General features: G+C 39.6%; 1 protein-coding gene across 6 annotated transcripts in view; it reads left to right on the forward strand.

Annotated features, from left to right (window-relative positions):
- Positions 1–15423, forward strand: part of LOC101905757 (transmembrane protein 180) — a 42197-nt gene extending 26774 nt beyond the window's left edge. For all 6 annotated transcript variants that reach the window (XM_005224800.5, XM_059881565.1, XM_024985135.2 and 3 more), the window contains exon 7: positions 15131–15423. In XM_005224800.5, the coding sequence (XP_005224857.1) occupies positions 15131–15263 (133 nt within the window). In that variant the 3' untranslated portion in view covers positions 15264–15423. The remainder of the gene's footprint in view (positions 1–15130) is intronic.
- The last annotated feature ends 3207 nt before the right edge of the window (positions 15424–18630 follow it).

Genomic DNA, 18630 nt, shown 5'->3' on the forward strand with positions numbered 1-18630 from the left:
TTTATTTGCTCCTTTGTCAAAGATCAGTTGATTGTATTTATGTGGGACTATTTCTGGCCTCTCCACTCTACTCCACTGATCTGATTATCTACTCTTCTGTCAATATCACAGTATATTTTTTCTCTTCCAGTTTTACTGAAATATAATTGACATACAGCTGAATAAGTTTAAGGTGCAAAGCCTGATTTGTCTTACATACAACAGGAAATGACTGTCACAAGTTTCATGAATATCCATCATCTCATATATTGATAGACATAACAGTGTCTTATTACTGTAGATTTATAATAAGTCATGATGTCAAGTAATACCAATCCATTGACTTTATTCCTTTTCAGTACTGCATTGGCTATTTTTCATCTTTTTCATATAAAACTTATGATCAGTTTGTTGATACCCACAAAATAATCTTCTGGAATTTTGTTACAGCTTGTGTTGAACCTATAGATCAAGTTAGGAAGAACTAACATCTTGACAGCACTGAGTTTTCCCTATCCACGAACATGGAATATCTGTTTATTTAGTTTATCTTTGATTTCTTTCATATTTTGTTAGATTTATATCTAAGTATTTCATTTTGGGGGGTGCTAATGTAAATGGTATAGTACTTTTAGTTTTAAGTTCCATTGCTGGTATGAAAGTGAAAAGTGAAAATGTTAGCCACTCAGTAGAGTCTGACTCTTTGTGACTCCATGAACTGTAGTCCACCAGGATCCTCTGTCTATGGAATTCTTGAGGCAAGAATACTGGAGTGGGTTGCCATTTCCTTCTCCAGGGGATCTTCCCAACTGAGGGTTTGAACCCAGGTCTCCTGCATTGCAGGCAGATTCTTTACCCTCTGAACCACCAGGGAACCAGGAAAGCAATTGATTTTTGTATGTTAACCTTTTAACTTGCAACCTTGCTATAAATGCTTGTTTGTTTCAGAGATTGCTTTTTTGTTTTGAGTTGTTGGTTCTTTTGGATTTTCTACAGACAGGAATTGATTTTTTAAAGTTTTCCTTATACCCCTCATATCTCTATTACAAATATTTTCAAATATACAAAAAGGTTGAAAAAGTTGTACAGTGAAAACATATACTCACCACCTAAATTCAACTATATCTTACTATATCGATTTTAGCACATACAGATAAAAGTATCCATCCTTTTACCTATATATATATATCAGGTCATTTTGTTTTTCTTCAGAACTTTTAAAAAAATTTATTTATTTTTTAATTGAGGATAATTGCTTCACAGAATTTTGTTTTCTGTCAAACCTAAACATGAATCAGCCATAGGTATACATATATCCCCTCCCTTTTGAACTTACTCCCTATCTCCCTCCCCTGTTTTTCTTCATAACTTTTTATTATGAAAAATTTTAAACACAAATTGAAATAAAAATATTGAGAAAATCCAGGCACCCACTCCTTAGATTCAACAGTTTTGAACTGTGCCCTATCAGCTTTATCTGTGTTTATGTGTATATAATATGTATTTCTGGAGAAAGGCATGGCAACCCACTCCAGTATTCTTGCCTGGAGAATCCAATAGACAGAGGAGCCTGGCAGGTTATAGTCCATAGGGTTGCATAGAGTCAGACATAACTAAAGCGATATAGCATGTATATATGCATAACATGTATTTGGTTAAGTTGCAAATGGAGTAGCATATCATATATCTTATAGCTTATGTACATCTTATAGTTTAGCTTACATGTCCTAAAAATAAAAGCATCTTGCTTGAAGAGTTTTGAGCACCGTAATGACCTGATTGGACTTACCGTTTAATAGCATCCTTCTGGCTGCTGTGAGAAATAGGTGAATGAGAGGAGTGAGACATGGGAAACCTGAAGTTTAATAACACATGATATATTATTGTGCTTGATGGCAGCTGGAGGGAGGTGAGACTGGAAAGGTCGGGGGCTGAGGCTGCTTTTACAGTCTCTCAGTCATATTCATCAGCGTGTCCCAAATGTGATGACTTTTAAACTTCTGTTATGTGGGTACTCTATGTACTATTATTTACTTAACATTTTTCTTTAAATTTATTTTAAATCATAAACTTAAAAATCATAAGCAAAAGTATACATGATATATATGTAAAACTGAATCATTTTGCTATATACCTGAAACTAACACAACATCGTAAGTCAACTATACTTGAATAAAAATTAAATTACTTAAAAAGTATACATGGAATCATTTATTTGGTGGGTTTCATTTTCTTAACAAATTTAAGTACTTAAAATAAAAAGAACTATTGTGTATCATCTGCAAATTATCACATGTACTACCAGGAGTACAGACACCGTACTTTGGGAAAGACTACTGCAGGTAAAGGAAGTCATTGAAGACTTTTAAACCTGGGCAAGACATAATCTGAATTTTGTTTTAAAGTATTCTATAAAGGACTGGAGGGGGGAGGGAATTAAACCCTAGTTACTGGTCACCTATCATAGAAAAAGTGCTCAGGATACAAAGATAAATAGGTTGCTGCCACTGAGGAGCCTACAGTCTAGTAAAGGTGATAGATTATAAGGACAGGCAATTTCAGAACAGAGTGGTAGGCGCCATAATTAGAAGTACATACAACATATAACAGTGGCTAAAATGTGGGTGTGATAGACACTGCTTCAGAAACCAAGTCCGGGAAAGGTGTACACAGGAAAAGATGCTTCAGTCATTTCAGAGGAGACAGTAATACTATAATGAAGACATTAATACTATAAATGAAGACTGGAAGTAACCAGGGAAGAGAATGAATATTGCAAAGCATGGACATGTGAAATGATGGCGCATTCATTCAACAAATATTTACTGAACTTACCTGTATACCAGCTCCTGTGCTGAGCCCAAAGAACATAGAGACGAGATGCAGACCCTTCTCTGAGTAAGCTCACAGTTAATGATAGTGAAAATCATAATGCTATGTGTTAGGTGTTATCGATATAAGTAAGTGTGGGATGCTGTGGAAGCACACATTATCTGAGCACATATTTCAGACTGGGTAGCAAGGAAATGATCTCAGATGAACTGTGAAAATGTAGCAGGAGTCTGTGCAAGTACAGAGAGGCCACGTGACATGCTTGGAGGAACTGCACATGGTTCAGCAGAGTTTGAGAAGTGTGGATTTGCTCCTTAAAGGAATGAACTATTATTGTTGTTAAACCAAGGGGTAATAATGTTATACTTGCCTTTGAATACATCACCCTGGAGATGTGGAGAATGGTTTGAAGTGAGGTTAGCCAAATCTTAGAGAAAGAATAATTTGAAGGCCAGAGTTGGTTTTATATGAGAAATGCTGATGAAGGCCTGAGCTAAAGCACTTTCATGTGGAAGGTGAGGAGAAGCCCGACCCTAGAGAGATTAGGGCATCAGAATCAACAGAATTTAGTAATCCTTGGATTTGGAGGCATGACTGATAATTGGGTAACTGTGTGTTAAGCAATGAGTGGCGTATATGAAAGAATTGTATGTGGACTGTTCTGGAACACATTTTTTGGTAGAACTTGAAGAAACTCTCAGTCTTAGCTTCTCCATCTAGCAAGTGAATGTTTTCTACCTCCAATAGGGAAGCTGCTTGAAATCCCAGTAGCCTTAAAAGCCTCAAACCATGTTGCAGAAGAAAACCATGGTGACTATTAATAAAAGGGGAGAGGAACAGACTCTGGGGTAGAAAGGACTCAAAGCTCATTTGCTGGTGGATGTGAGAGCAATGGAGAGAAAAAGAGTGCACTTACTTGGTGCCCCTCCAAATCTTCTTTGAGAAACACAAGGTCTAAAGCAATGGTTCTCAAGCACGTTGCGCACTGGAATCGCCTGGAGTCTGAAAAAGCCCTGATACCCAGGTGACACCTTTGACCAGTGAAACTGGACTCTCTGGGGGTGAGACCTGGGCATCAGTACTTCTAAAAGCTCCCTCGCTTGTTCTAGTGTGCAGCCGATGTGGACGACCTACAGACTGACTTCCTTGAAAACAGAGGCCCTGGAGACTAATTTTTGTTGACTCAGGCATAGATATGTTGACAACCAGACACGCTGGCAGGCTAGTCTTGTGATATCATAAGCATTTTTTAGAGTTATCAACTTGTTCAGGGCACTCAAGTATCATTTATCTTTGATAATTTGACGTTTGGCATCTCGTGGCCTCACATAGTTATTGCCAATCTGAAAGGGTCCGACTGAAGTCCAGAGGCAACTGTATACTTAGCAGGATATGGGCTGATGACCAGAGAGTGCTATGAGAGTCACCAGTGTGACAAAGTTAGCAAAAATGTCTATTTGAAGTAAATTTCCTCCTTGCAAGTGAGTTTTCTGATTAATATTTTACTATTACAGTGTACAGAACTATTTGGTTCAGGGATATTATTCTCTCCAACTGTGAATTTTGAAAGATGGTCTGTGACTCTTTGTTATAGTTAGAGAAATGTTTGTTCTGCAGCGGGTAGATTGTTTTTCTAAGTTTAGTAAATCTATGCAGTAGCCTGTAAATGTAATGGTTCAACTTGTTATTATTGGAGATTCATAAGAGAGGTACTTAGGCAAGAAAAGCAACATGTATTCTCTTCTAATTATAGGGGATAAGGTATTTCATGTAGTAATATTAGAAATTGATTGACTGATTAGTTTATACATGCAGTTTCTATTTAAAAATTGCAAGAAAGTCCACACTTTTCATACAAAATAAACAACAGTGAAATTCTAGTGTATTATAGAAAAAGGACTACTCTGTCCATTTGGTCAATTAATTATGCTTGCATGCTTTTATTAGCAAACATTTGCGGGGTACCTACTGGATGTTAGCACTGAGCTGGAAGCCGAGATAAAGGAGTTGTACGACATGCTGCCTTTTCTCCTTTTAGTAGTTCACATGGTGTTAGTGGGGGAGGCAGACCGGAAAGTCCAGGGCAATGAGCCAAGTCCAAGGTTAAGAGGCGCACACCGTGCAGGAGGAGCACAGACTTGGCCCTCGGGGGCTCAGCCCTGGGCTGACTCCATGTGGTAGCACTGTCTTTTAGCCCTGGCCAAATTCCTGCCGCTTGCTGCATATTCTGCAATAGAAACATACATTTTCCCAATGGTCAAAGTCTGTCAATTTCCTTGCTGAATTACAGTGTCATCTGTAAACACTTTACAGGAAATGTAAATAAGATCCTTCACATACCCAAATAGAGTCTTCTAGATCAATCTGCCATACATACAAATGTGTTTTTAAATATTATATATGCAGCCTTCCTTTTTCTTGTCTTTTGTTCTGGAAGCCTCACAATAGATACTTCCCAAATTATACTTGCAACAAAAGTTCAGGAAATGACTTTTCTCTTAATAACAGAGTAAACAATACTGTCTTCAACTCTAGCAAAGAAGCAGAACCAAGATGAGTTGCTTCAGGGTGAATATCTGACAAAAAAAAAAACCTCAACTCTTGCTTTTTTAAAAAACAAATTTTAATTGCTGGAAAATTGCTTTACAGTGTTGTCATGGTTTCTGCCAGACAACAGGGCAAATCAGCCATAATTATACATATGCCACCTCCCTCTTGAGCCTCCCTCCCCTCCCACCAGCCCACCCTTAGATCATCAGAAAGCATCTGGCTGGGCTCCCTGTGTTACACAGCAGCTTCTCACAAGCTATCTGTTTGACACATGCTAGTGTATATATGTCTATGCTACTTTCTCCACTCGTCTCACTCTCTCCTTCCCTCACTATGGCCACAAGTCTGTTCTCTATATCTGCGTCTCAACCCTATGTTTTTTAAATAACAAAAGCATTCTTGGTATTTAACTATATGTAGTTAATCATTAGAATCAATTTTAAAACTGTTTTTTGAAAACAAATACTTGCCATAGAGATTTACCATAGTGACAGCCTGGAGATCCTTGGGCATGAATCTCTCCTGATTTCTGTTTCATATTAGGATGAAATCAGTAGTCTTATTTAGTGTTAAAGATTAAGTTACCTAGGGTAGAAATGAACTAGTCTTATGTATTATACTTGGTTCTGGTGGATTTTGTTCTCTCAAAGTATCAAAACTATGTTATACTGTTGATTCTGTTGTAGTTATAATATGCTTATTGTGAATTTATTAAAGTTTTACATATTCTTGCTTTATGAAGCTATTGATGAAGCATAGAGGATTAAAAAGGAAAAAAAAAAAAAAGCCCTTTCTCTGAGGAGTTTATGCATCTTGCTATAGTATCACTAGGAGAGCTAGAAATACTCAGCAATTTAGAACTCTCCATGTGTTCAGAGCCTCAAATTTTGTACTTTGGTGAGACATGACTTTCACCTTCCCCATCACTGTCTGTTTGGGAACAAAAGATTAAAATATATGCAAAATATCTTACAGTTGTGGATATGAACTGTGTACATATAAGGATATGGGCTTCCCAAGTGGCTCAGTGGTAAAGAATCCACCTGGCAATGTAGGAGCTGCAGGAGATGTGGGTTCGATCCCTGGCTTGGGAAGATCCCCTGGAAAAGGAAATGGCAACCCACTCCAGTATTCTTGCCAGGATAATCCCATGGAAGAGGAGCCTGGTGGGCTACAGTCGTGGGGTTGCTAAGAGTCAGACATGACTGAGCATGCACGCACATATAAGCATGTATGTTCGTTGGGGTTGCTAGAATGAATATTGGGATAATCAGTCTTTTTTTTTTTAGAATTTAAGAAATGTTTATTATTTGGCTGCACCAGGTATTACGTGCTACATATGGGATCTTTGAAGCAGCATGTAGGAACACTTTTTACTTGCGGCATGTGGAATCTAGTTCCCTTACCAGGGATCACACCTGGCTCCCCTGCATTGAGAGTGCAGAGTCTTAGCCACTGGACCACCAGGGAAGTCCTGGGATAATCAGTTTTTAACAAGCTTCTTATAGTAAGTCCATATTCCAACTGTGATGAACATGTGAGCACTTGTAGCATTCTAAATTATTTGTAATATTTTGCCCAAAAGATTCTAATTGAAGCTGAAAAACTTTATTAATAGTGTCAGAAATGAGGCTGTGATGTGAAAATTTTTGTGTAGGAAATTTCTATCTGGAATTTCATAGGATCATAATAATATATATCCTGTGTTTTGCCACAGAATTATCAATGTTGTGTTGATTTTTTTCCCTATGGCTTACTTCTCTTCCTCTATAAATAAGGGTCATAATGTTTCATTGCAAAGGGACCGCCTGAGGACAAGATTATGTCCTAAGGAGGATATAACCAACACTAAAGATTTTTCTTTGGAGAAATATTATGATCTTATTTTTTTCCATTTAGTCTTTATAGTTGGAAACGTTAACAATAGCCTCCAACCTCTGGCAAAGAAAAACAGGTGTATAAGAAGTTAAATCCTTTTTTTAAATATAAATTTATTTATTTTAATTGGAGGCTAATTACTTTATAATATTGTATTGGTTTTGCCATACATCAGCATGAATCCACCATGGGTGTACACGTGTTCCCCATCCTGAACCCCCCTTCCACCTCCCTCCCCATACCATCCCTCTGGGTCATCCCAGTGCACCAGCCCCGAGCATCCTGTATCATGCATCGAACCTGTACTGGTGATTCGTTTCATATATGATATTATACATGTTTCAGTGCCATTTTCCCATATCATCCCGCCCTCGCCCTCTCCCACAGAGTCCAAAAGACTGTTCTATACATCTGTGTCTCTTTTGCTGTCTCGCATACAGGATTATCGTTACCTTCTTTCTAAATTCCATATGTATGTGTTAGTATACTGTATTGGTGTTTTTCTTTCTGGCTTACTTCACTCTGTATAAGAGGCTCCAGTTTCATCCACCTCATTCAAACTGATTCAAATGTATTCTAAAAAAAAAAAAAATGTATTCTTTTTAATGGCTGAGTAATACTCCATGTGTATATGTACCACAGCTTTCTTATCCATTCGTCTGCTGATGGACATCTAGGTTGCTTCCATGTCCTGGCTATTATGAACAGTGCTGCGATGAACATTGGGGTATGCGTGTCTCTTTCAATTCTGGTTTCCTCCATGTGTATGCCCAACAGTGGGATCGCTGGGTCATCTGGCAGTTCTATTTCCAGTTTTTTAAGGAATCTCCACAGCGTTCTCCATAGTGGCTGTACTAGTTTGCATTCCCACCAACAGCGTAGAGGGTTCCCTTTTCTCCACACCCTCTCCAGCACTTACTGCTTGTAGACTTTGGGATAGCAGCCATTCTGACTGGTGTGATCCACCAAGTTCCTCTTTTTAACCTTTTGGCTGTAGTGGGTCTTTGTTGTGCACAGGCTTTCTCTGGCTGTGGCACGTGGGCTTCTGTTGTCGTGACTCAAGGGCTTCTTGTGGCAGTGCTTGACTTTCCCCCGTGTGGTCCCTGGGCTTCTCCTGTGGAGCGTGGGCTCTAGAGCACACAGGCTCAGTCGTTTGAGTAGCTGCAGCACACTGGCTTCTCCAGTTGCAGTGCATGGGCTTAGCTGCCCCACGGCATGTGGGATCTTAGTCACCCAACCAGGGATTGAACCTGCGTCCCTTGCAATGGAAGGCAGATTCTTAACCACTGGACCACCAGGGAAGTCCTTCTCAAGCTATTCTTTCTTGTTCTTGATATTTGTTGTAGATGGTTGTCTCTTCACAAGAATTTCTGAATTCATTTCTGCAGAGAGTATATGACTTTCTCCTTCAAAAATGAGGGTTTTTTTCCCTTATCATAAATTTATATTATAAATACCTTTTTTTTCCCCTGGAGAGATTTTTAGTTTAAATCTAGATAAAAATCTCAGCTCCAAACAGCTGTGGAATGTTGGGTGATGTAATAAACCTGGCTAAGCCTTAGTGTCTTCTTCAGGGTTATTGTGAAAACCAGTAGCAATAAGAGAAAAATGACAAACAGGGCCTGGCACACAGAACGTCTGCCCTGCGTGTTATGCCCTCACTCTTCTTACAAGGGGCTCATCAGGCTGACCCTGTGAGTGTGCTAAGCTGCTTCAGTTGTGTCTGACTCTTTGAGACCCTATGAATCACCCTAGAAAGGAGAAATTTCTTCTTGAGGAAGTAATAGCTCACGTGGACTCAGGTATTCTGGACCCTAATTCAAAGGAGACTGTATGGCCACAGAAACCATAGTTAGGTTTCTTTGGGCTTTTCCATCCTGGGCTCCTACTTCTTTGTAGGAGCACTCACAACACTGCTTTTGATATCAACTTCTTTAACAAGAGATGTTTATTTCTACACTACTAGCCATCAACATATTTCATTGATCCAATTGGGAAGCAACATTTCTAATTGTATACATTTTTGAGCTTATATTGATAGCAGAAAAGGAGAGTGGAAAGGAGGCCCACTTTGCTTTAGTTTTCAAATGTGGAAGAGCCCCAGTGTGATAGGTTTGGAGGTGACAGGATGACTTTTGTGGACCCCTTTACCTACAGAGCTGAATTTACAAATTGTTTAGCAAGGAAAGCTAAGCTAAGAAAGTAAGCTAAGATACCAGACAGTAATATTTTAGAATGTAATAAGCTGCAGGTAGATATTTTTCTTTCAAAAGTAGGTCATTGTGAGAGAAAATTGGGTGCAAACATTTTGCCATAAGCAAAGGTTCTTATTATAAGATAAATATATTTATCGTCTCTTTGCCTCCACTAGAACATAAACTTTGTTGAAAGTAAGAATCATTATTGATTTATTTACTCTACATTGTAAGAACCTAAATCAATAAGTGAGCAATAAATATTTGAGTGAATGAAATTATAAGCAGAGCTTCAGTATTATTTTTCTACCAGAGATTCATTTAAAAATGTTAAGGCTGGAACTGACTTTCTGAAAGCATAAAAAGGCCAACTGGTCACTCTGCTGCTGTTGAGTCACTAAGTCATGTCTGACTCTTTGCAACCCCATAAACGGCAGCATGCCAGGCTTCTCTGTCCATCACTATCTCCCAGAGTTTGCTCAAACTCATGCCCATTGAGTCAGTGATGCCATCCAACCATCTCATCTTCTGTCGTCCCCTTCTCCTCCTGCCCTCAGTCTTTCCCAGCAGCAGGGTCTTTTCTACTGAGTCAGCTCTTTGCATCAGGTGGCCAAAGTACTGGAGCTTCAGCTTCAGCATCAGTCGTAATGAATATTCAGGGTTGATTTCCTTTAGGATTTACTGGTTTGATCTCCTTCCCAAGAGTCTTCTTCAGCACTACAATTTGAAAGCATCAGTTCTTCAGCACTCAGCCTTCTTTATTGTCCAACTCTCACATCCGTACATGACTACTGGAAAAACCATAGCTTTGACTATACAGACTGCTGTCGGCAAAGTGATATCTCTGTTTTCAATACACTGTCTAGGTTTCCCTAGTAGCTCAGTTGGTAAAGAATCTGCCTCCAATGCAGGAGAGCCAGGTTCGATCCCTGGGTCGGGAAGATCCTCTGGAGAAGGAAATGGCAACCCACTCCAGTATTCTTGCCTGGAGAATTCCATGGACAGAGAGGAGCCTGGTGGGCTACAGTCCATGGGGTGGCAAAGAGTCGGACACGGCTGTGAGAATAATTTTCACTTTCAGGTTTGTCATAGCTTTCCCTCCAAGGAGAAAGTGTCTTTTAATTTCAAGGCTGCAGTCACTGTCTGCAGTCACCGTCAGCCTTCTTTGGAGTCCAGGAAAATAAAAATTTGTCTTTGTTTCAACTTTTTCCCCTTCAAAAATTTGCCATGAAGGGATAGGACCAGATGTCATGATCTTAGTTTTTTGAATGCTGAGTTTTAAGCCAGCTTTTCCCCTCTCCTCTTTCATTTTCATCAAGAGGCTCTTTCCTCCTTACTTTCTGCCATTAGAGTGCTATCATCTGCATATCTGAGGTTGTTGATATTTCTTCCAGCAACCTTGATTCCAGCTTGTGATTCATCCAGCTTGGTATTTCGAATGATGAGCTCTGCATATATGTTAAATAAGCAGGGTGACAATATAGTCTTGACGTGCTCCTTTCCCAATTTTGGAGCAGTCCATTGTTCCAAATCTGGTTCTAACTGTTGTTTCTTGTCCTGCATACAGGCTTCTCAGGAGACAGGTAAGGTGGTTTGATATTCTCATCTCTTTAAGAATTTTCCAGTTTGTTGTGATCCACACAGTCAAAGGCTTTGGTACAGTGAATAAAGCAGAAGTAGATGTTTTTCTGGAATTCCTTTGCTTTCCCTTGGCAATTTGATCTCTGGTTCCTCTGCCTTTTCTAAATCCAGCTTCAACATCTGAAGTTCTTGGCTCACATACTGTTGAAACCTAGCTTGAAGGATTTTGAGCATTACCTTGCTAGCATGTGAAATGAGCACAGTTGTATGGTAGTTTGAACATCCTTTGGAATTGCCCTTCCTTGGAGTTGGAATGAAAACTGATCTTTTCCAGTCCTGTGGCCACTGCTGAGTTTTCCAAATTTGCTGGCATATTGAGGGCAGCAGTTTAAAAGCATCATCATTTAGGATTTGAAATAGTTCAGCTAGAATTCCATCATGTCCACTGGCTTTGTTCATGGTAATGCTTCCTAAAGGCCCATTTGACTTCACATTCGAGGATATCTGGACTCTAGATGAATGACCACACCATTGTGGTTATCCGGGTCATTAAAACCTTTTTTGTATAGTTCTGTGTATTCTTGCCACCTCTTCTTAATCTCTTCCTCGTCTATTAGGTCCTTACTGTTTCCATCCTTTATGGTGCTATCCTTGCATGAAATATTCCCTTGGAATCTTCAATTTTCTTGAAGAGATCTCTTTTTCCCCCCCATTCTATTGTTCCCCTCTATTTCTTTGTATTGGCTTAAGAAGCCCTTCTTATCTCTCCTTGCTATTCTCTAAGTTCATCCGTATCCCAGTAGAGGGTATGCAATGTGAAAGAGGAAAAGAAATTCTCTAAATCATGGGCATCTCTCCCAGATTAGAATAACATCTTAAAAGAAAGAGGAAATCTTAAGAAAAGAGCAGGAAGATCAAGGAAATTTTTGAAGAGCATCAAGTGATTCAGTGAAGTAATATGGAAATGAAAATGGTTGCAGCTTCAGTAATAATGGTGTCAGCCTTGAAAGCATTGGGGGTTAGACTACAACATGGTATTTATCAAACTACCTTAGTCATTTAAATGTTCATTCTGCTGCCTTCCCTTGAACTTCCAGCCTACAGCTCTCTCCCTGTAATGTTGTCAGCACACTCACTGGAGGCTTTGCGCCTGCAGATTATCACAGATGTTCTCTACGCCTCCTCTCACCCTGGAAAAAAAGAGAAAAAGACAATTCTGTCTTTAAGATCAGAAATCTCCCAGAGAGAACCCATATCAGCTGGAATCTAATTTCTTGATATTTCTGAAACTGGAATCTGCTATAACTAGAGAATGCAGAGGGACAATGGGTCCTATTGTTAAGCACTCAGATAAAAAGCACACAGGTGCCTCAGCCAAGCAGAAACCAGTCTTTTCATGAAACACTGGGCTTTGAGCACATACTGTATAATTCCTTGACTAGCAGTTCATGGTCATGGTTCTGTGGTTTTTTTGTTCACTAAAGGTCTTGATTAGGCCACTTCCTTTCTTTTTCTCTGTGTTTAAGAAGTGTGTGATTTAGCCTGTGACAAAGTGGAATTTGGTCTTCCCTGGTGGCTTCAGTGGTAAAGAATCTGCCAAGGCAGAAGATGCAAGTTCAATTCCTGGTTCTGGAAGATTCCCTTGGTGAAGCAAATGGCAACCCACTCCAATATTCTTGCTTGGGAAATCTTACGGATAGAGGAGCCTGGCTGGCTATAGTCCATGGAGTTGAAAAGAGGCAGACATGACTTAGTGACTGAACAACAATACTAACAACGTGAAACCTGATTTTCCCTTACTTTTTGGCATCTTGCACCCACTGTTGACCCAGTCCCCCAATCTGGTCTGTCTTGTGGTTCCACTCAGTGAGTACTCAAAGGTGGGGAGAGAAGCATCATGTTTCTACATATCTACATCAAGTTCAAAAGTATCGTCATGACCTTGTCTTCTCATTCTCGAAATCTGTGATCAGTCTTTCAAACCTCCTGTGTCTTTCTTAGTAATGACCAATTAGAAATTACTGAATCCCGTCCCTATAGTGGTCGGAGGCCAAATTATGGTAATTTGGACATACGTGCCAATGGTAAAGATACAATTTTCAGGCCAGTTTAGCTGCAAGTGACAGAAACTCAGTGGAAGTAAGATCAAATGAAAAAGGAACTTACCAGCTCATATAATTGAAAAGTCAGACAGAGCTGGGCTTTGTGTAAGTAGTACTCAAATGATGTTAGGAATCTGTTTCTCTGCCCGTGACTTTCCCTCTGTGTTGAGTGCAAACTTTTACCACGTGGCAGCAAGGTAACCCCAGGTTTACATGGGCTTACAGACTCAGATCCTAGAGGAAACATTTGTCCCAGTTGCACAGCAGAAGCTCCGAGCTGGACCCTGAAAGGCTTTGCATGAGTCACATGTGCATTCCTGAGACAGTAGCTATAGCCTGACTCTGACCAGGTCTCGGTGTATGCCTGACATTGGGGTGGGAGCAGGGTAGTCGACGTCCAATGAATCTTCAGGACTGAAACAGGCTTACTGTGGAAGAGGGCAGAAGATTTTTCTTAAAGGAAGAAATGCTAGGAAGACAAAACACCATGTGCACCTAGAAATGAAGCTTTCCATCGATAGTCTGGGTGGAGCAGAAATGTAACTGCATCCTGACAGCATTATGGGCTCCTCTGTTACTTCTAGAGGCTACAGTCAGCATGTGTTGGGAAGTCCAGTTGATGGCCCACGTCTTTGTGATTGTCTCAGAGCCCAGAAAGTAACAGCAGAGGAGCAAAGAATGGGAAAGTCATAGTCATCAATTCTTGGATTGAGTAGGACTCAAGGTGAAGAGTGGTTTTGTGAAGCAGTAAAAGGAAGCAAACACAATCCAGTCCAGAGCGCCCAAGACTTTCCTGCTTGTGGCCTTTAGAGGTGGAGGTAGCAATGCTTGGATGTTTTCCCATGATTCTACTCAGAGGTCTTCTAGTTAATATCTACTTATTCTTCAGGACTCAGCTCAAATCCCACTTCCCTGGGAGAACCTTCTCCAGACTCTACCTGCAAATGCTCTGACTATGAGCTCCTATCTAATACTTTGCTTTTTTTCATCTCAGCATTTTTTCTTCATTTGTAATCATGGGTAAGTCAATCTTATTTATGATGACTTGATTAAGGTCTATCTACAGAACTGGGAGGTGGGCTCCATGAAGTAGAAACTCAGTTTTGCACCATTGGATAACCAGTCCTGAACCCAATGCCTAGCACATTAATAATCACACAATACCTATTTTTTAAATGAGTGAATGATACATAGGTTCTGGTAATATCAATAGGTTCTGGTAATATCAACTGATTCTGGTATGAAATATAACAAACCACCTCCTTTTCTTGTACCATATAGTTTGACCTTTCCACTTATCTCCTCAATTGGCTGAATTAATGAGGTGCTGTTTTAGATAGCCCAAGTAACCAAAGAGAAGCTGCAAACCATATAATCAGCCCCCAAATAACCAGGAGGCCTCTTTTGCTGTGTATGATTTGAATGAAAAAGTATGATCTACTAAATATAATAGGCATATTGGGCTTAATAAATGATGAGAACCATAGGCATCTTGGGCTTAATGAAGTTCTTGGCAGAAAAAGTTGTGTCATTTCTTAATATTATTATTAAGCCTGGTTTCCTCTCATAATCTCAAATTGTGTAGAAGGGAAGTCAGTTTAGTAATAAAAATGAATGCCCAGCTCCTGCCTCTTTGAAACTCTCTGGATGGTGATTTCAAGACGAAAATGATATGAGTATGTAGATACACGTATGCATTGTACCACCTCCACCTCTGTCCTCCTGCGCCCAGTGTGGGGCCCTTCACTGTGGCCACAGCACTTCTCTGCAGGCATTGTGATCAAAGGAGTATGTATCAGCCTCCCCTGGTATAACCAACCGGAAGGTAGGGATTATTTACTTATTCAGTTATTTGAAAGAATCAAAATTATTTGATAAAATTACATTTACTTTTTAAATGGACTCAATAGGTATCAAAACTTCTCTGAAACTTCTTGTTGTATAGCTTTGAGTTAATAAGAAAAGAAGCCACTGGAGAAACTAACTGTGTTTCAATATTTTTTTCCCTCTCAGTACAATCTTAGATCTTCATGAGGCCATCTTTAATTTGATCTGCCTGGTCCCACTGGGCATCGCAGCAATTCAGATCCTGGTTTGGAGCCCATTCTCCATCAGGAAGAAGACAGACTACACAGGGGCCTTCTGAGGGTGACACCAGCCATTACAAGAGTCAAATGAACTTCAGTTGCTTGTTTTCATAGAGTTACATTATGCCAGAGGGCAAAACTGTTCTTTATAACCTCTGATTTGTTTAGGAAAAAAATAAAACAAACAAATAAAAGTCCATCAAATGTAGAAGTTTTTGACTCCATAATAAGAATGTTAAATATGGGGACTTCCCTGGTGGTCCATTGGCTAAGACTCTGTGCTCCCAATGCAGGGGGCCTGGGTTTGATCCCTGGTCAGGGAAGTAGATTCTATGTCCTGCAACTTAAGATTCCACATGCCACAACTAAAAAATTTTGCATGCCACAACTAAGACCCAGCATAGCCAAATAAATAAATATTTTTAAAAGAACATTAAATATGAATTAAGTTGGCCATTTCCAAGTGGTCTCACTGCCTGAACACAACCTTTCACTCCTTACCCCTGAATTGCTATATGAGTTGCTTTAGGTTTCCCAGAACTTACCTGACTATGTGTGCCACTTTCTTTTATTTTTTTTTAAAGCCCCATATTGCTTATTTGACTGATTTTATTAGTGATACATGCCCCCCGTTTTCATTAAGTAATACTTTATCACCATTGTTTGTAGATTCCCGGTGATTAATAGTCATCAGATTTGGGAAACTCAGGGACCAGGATTAGAGGACTCATATAGTCCAGATTTATGTGGTTCACTGTCTTGGTTGCAGAGCTTTTGGTTGTGAAGAGGCAGGAATTCAGCTGTCTTAAAGAGAGGTTTCCGGTAAGGATGCAGTAGATAAATTCATGGGCATCTGGGACAGGAAATAAAACAGGACTAGAGGGGAGAGTCAGGGTGCCTTTGATTGTTTCTGTCACCTTCAGTCTTTTCTCTCTCATTGTCTCTCTGTCTTCTCTTCTCTCTCTCAACTGGCTGAGAACCAGAAATTTCAGTTCAGTCACCCACCTTCATCTAACTGACTCGAACTCTGTGCGCCTGTCTAGATTCTCTCATCCAGGAGTGATAAGACACATCCAGCATGAGACATTGGGACACACTGATGTGATAGAAATGCTTAATGATTGGCTCTATGGGAAAAAAGTAAGCATATATACATATGTCATTTTATTATAAATTTTACTGATAAAAATATGTACAGTATATGACTTACAAATCATCATAAAACATGACTCCTTTTTTGGAAATTCCATCTACCTATAATTTCAGCATGACTTGCTATTTCTTTTTCTTTTTCCTAATTTTTTGGCCACAGGGTGAGTCATGCAGGATTTCGGCTCCCTCACCAGGGATTGAACCTGTATTCCCTGCAATGGAAGAACTGAGGCTGAACCACTGCACTGTTAGGGAAGTCCCATAACTTGCTATTTCTTTCAAATTCCATATTCCATTAGAAGTTTCTATAATTGGCAACAAAAATCATGAAATCAAAACTATGGATAAATGCTTGATTATCATTCAATTCCAAAAAAAGTCACCCATGTCATTAACCAAGGAGTGTAGTTCCAACCTAAATATTGTTTTATATTTTGTTTATGTTAATGAGTAAGACAAAACAAATAATGAAGACACACTTGAGAACTGCACTCAGTCAGCCACGACATGAGCAACCTCTTTGATTAATTGAATGATAGGTTTTTAGTACTGGAAAGAATAGTTCTGAATTTCTCATATTTTCCACAGTGTACCAGCTACAGACATGACAGTTTTGAGTTTAATCTGCATTATTTTGGGTTAATCTGCATTATTAACATTTTATTGCTTCCTTAAATCTAGTCCAGGGGTCGGCAAACTATCACTCCTGGGCCAAATCCAACCTTTGGCCCATTTTTGTACAGTAACAGGCTTCCCCAGTGGTGCAGTGGTAAAGAATCTTCCTGCTAATGCAGGAGACAAAAGAGATGCGGGTTTGATCTCTGGATCAGGAAGATCCCCTGGAGTAGGAAAATGGTATCCTACTCCAGTATTCTCGCCTGGAAAAATTCCATGAGCAGAAGAGCCTGGCAGGCTATAGCCCATGGGGTTGCAGAGTTGGCCATGACTGAGCACGCATGCACGCATGAGATCTAAGCATAATTTTTACATTTTAAAGGCTTGTAATTAAAACTATGCAACAGAAACTGCATGTGGTTGCAAAGCTTAAAATACTCTTTGGCTCTTCACCAAAAAAGTTTGCTGACCCCTGGATTAGACAATCAACAAAACAAAGCAGAAGTTTATACTAATTTTCATGGTGTTAATACATCTAACATGGCTAATTTCAAGCTACAAATGTAATATCAGTGAACACAGATTTGAGAAGTGCTAAGTAGCATACCATTGTAAAATTAGAAAGCAAAACAAAAATCATAATTCCATATACACATGTCATATCACATATACACATTCTATCACATATAGAATAGACATTAATAACATTACAGAGAGACTTCCTTGGTGGTCCAGTGGTTAAGACTCCATGCTTCCACTGCAGGGAGTGTGGGTTCAGTCCCTAGTTGGGGAACTAAGATCTCACGTGCTGCAAGGTATGGCGAAAAAAATAAAGAATAAAAATAAAAAATGAATAGTGTTTTGAGCTCTCACCTCTGTTTTTAATATAATGTGTATATATATATACACACACATATGTATATACATTTAATATAATGTGTATATATGATTATATATATATATATATATATATATATATATATAAAATTACTGTGGATGGTGACTGCAGCCATGAAATTAAAAGATGCTTGCTCCTTGGAAGGAAAGCTATGACAAACCTAGACATCTTATTAAACAGCAGAGACATTACTTTGCCAACCAAGGTCCATATCGTCAAAGCTATGGTTTTTTCCAGTAGTCATGTATGGATGTGAAGGTTGGACCATAAAGAAGGCTGAGTGCTGAAGAATTGATGTTTTCTAATTGTGGTGCTGGAGAAGACTCTTGAGAGGCCCCTTGGACTGTAAGGAGATCAGTCAATCCTAAAGGAAATCAACCCTGAATATTCATTGGAAGGACTGATGCTGAAGCTGAAGCTCTAGTACTTTGGTCACCTGATGCCAAGAGCCGACTCATTGGAAAAGACCCTGCTGCTGGGAAAGATTGAGGGCAGGAGGAGAAGGGGGCAACAGAAGATGAGACGGTTGGATGGCATCATCTACTCAATGGACATGGGTTTGAGCAAGCTCTGGGAGGTACTGAAGGACAGGGAAACCTGGCATGCTGCAGTCCATGGGGTCACAAAGAGACGGACACAGTTGAGCTACTGAACGTCAATATGTATATATGGACTTCCCTGTTGGCTCAGCCAGTAAAGAATCTGTCTGCAATGCAGGAGACCAGAGTTGGATCCCTGGGTTGACAAGATCCTCTGGAGAA

The sequence above is a fragment of the Bos taurus genome, chromosome 25 (genome assembly GCF_002263795.3).
Source record: "Bos taurus isolate L1 Dominette 01449 registration number 42190680 breed Hereford chromosome 25, ARS-UCD2.0, whole genome shotgun sequence".
NCBI lineage: Eukaryota > Metazoa > Chordata > Mammalia > Artiodactyla > Bovidae > Bos > Bos taurus.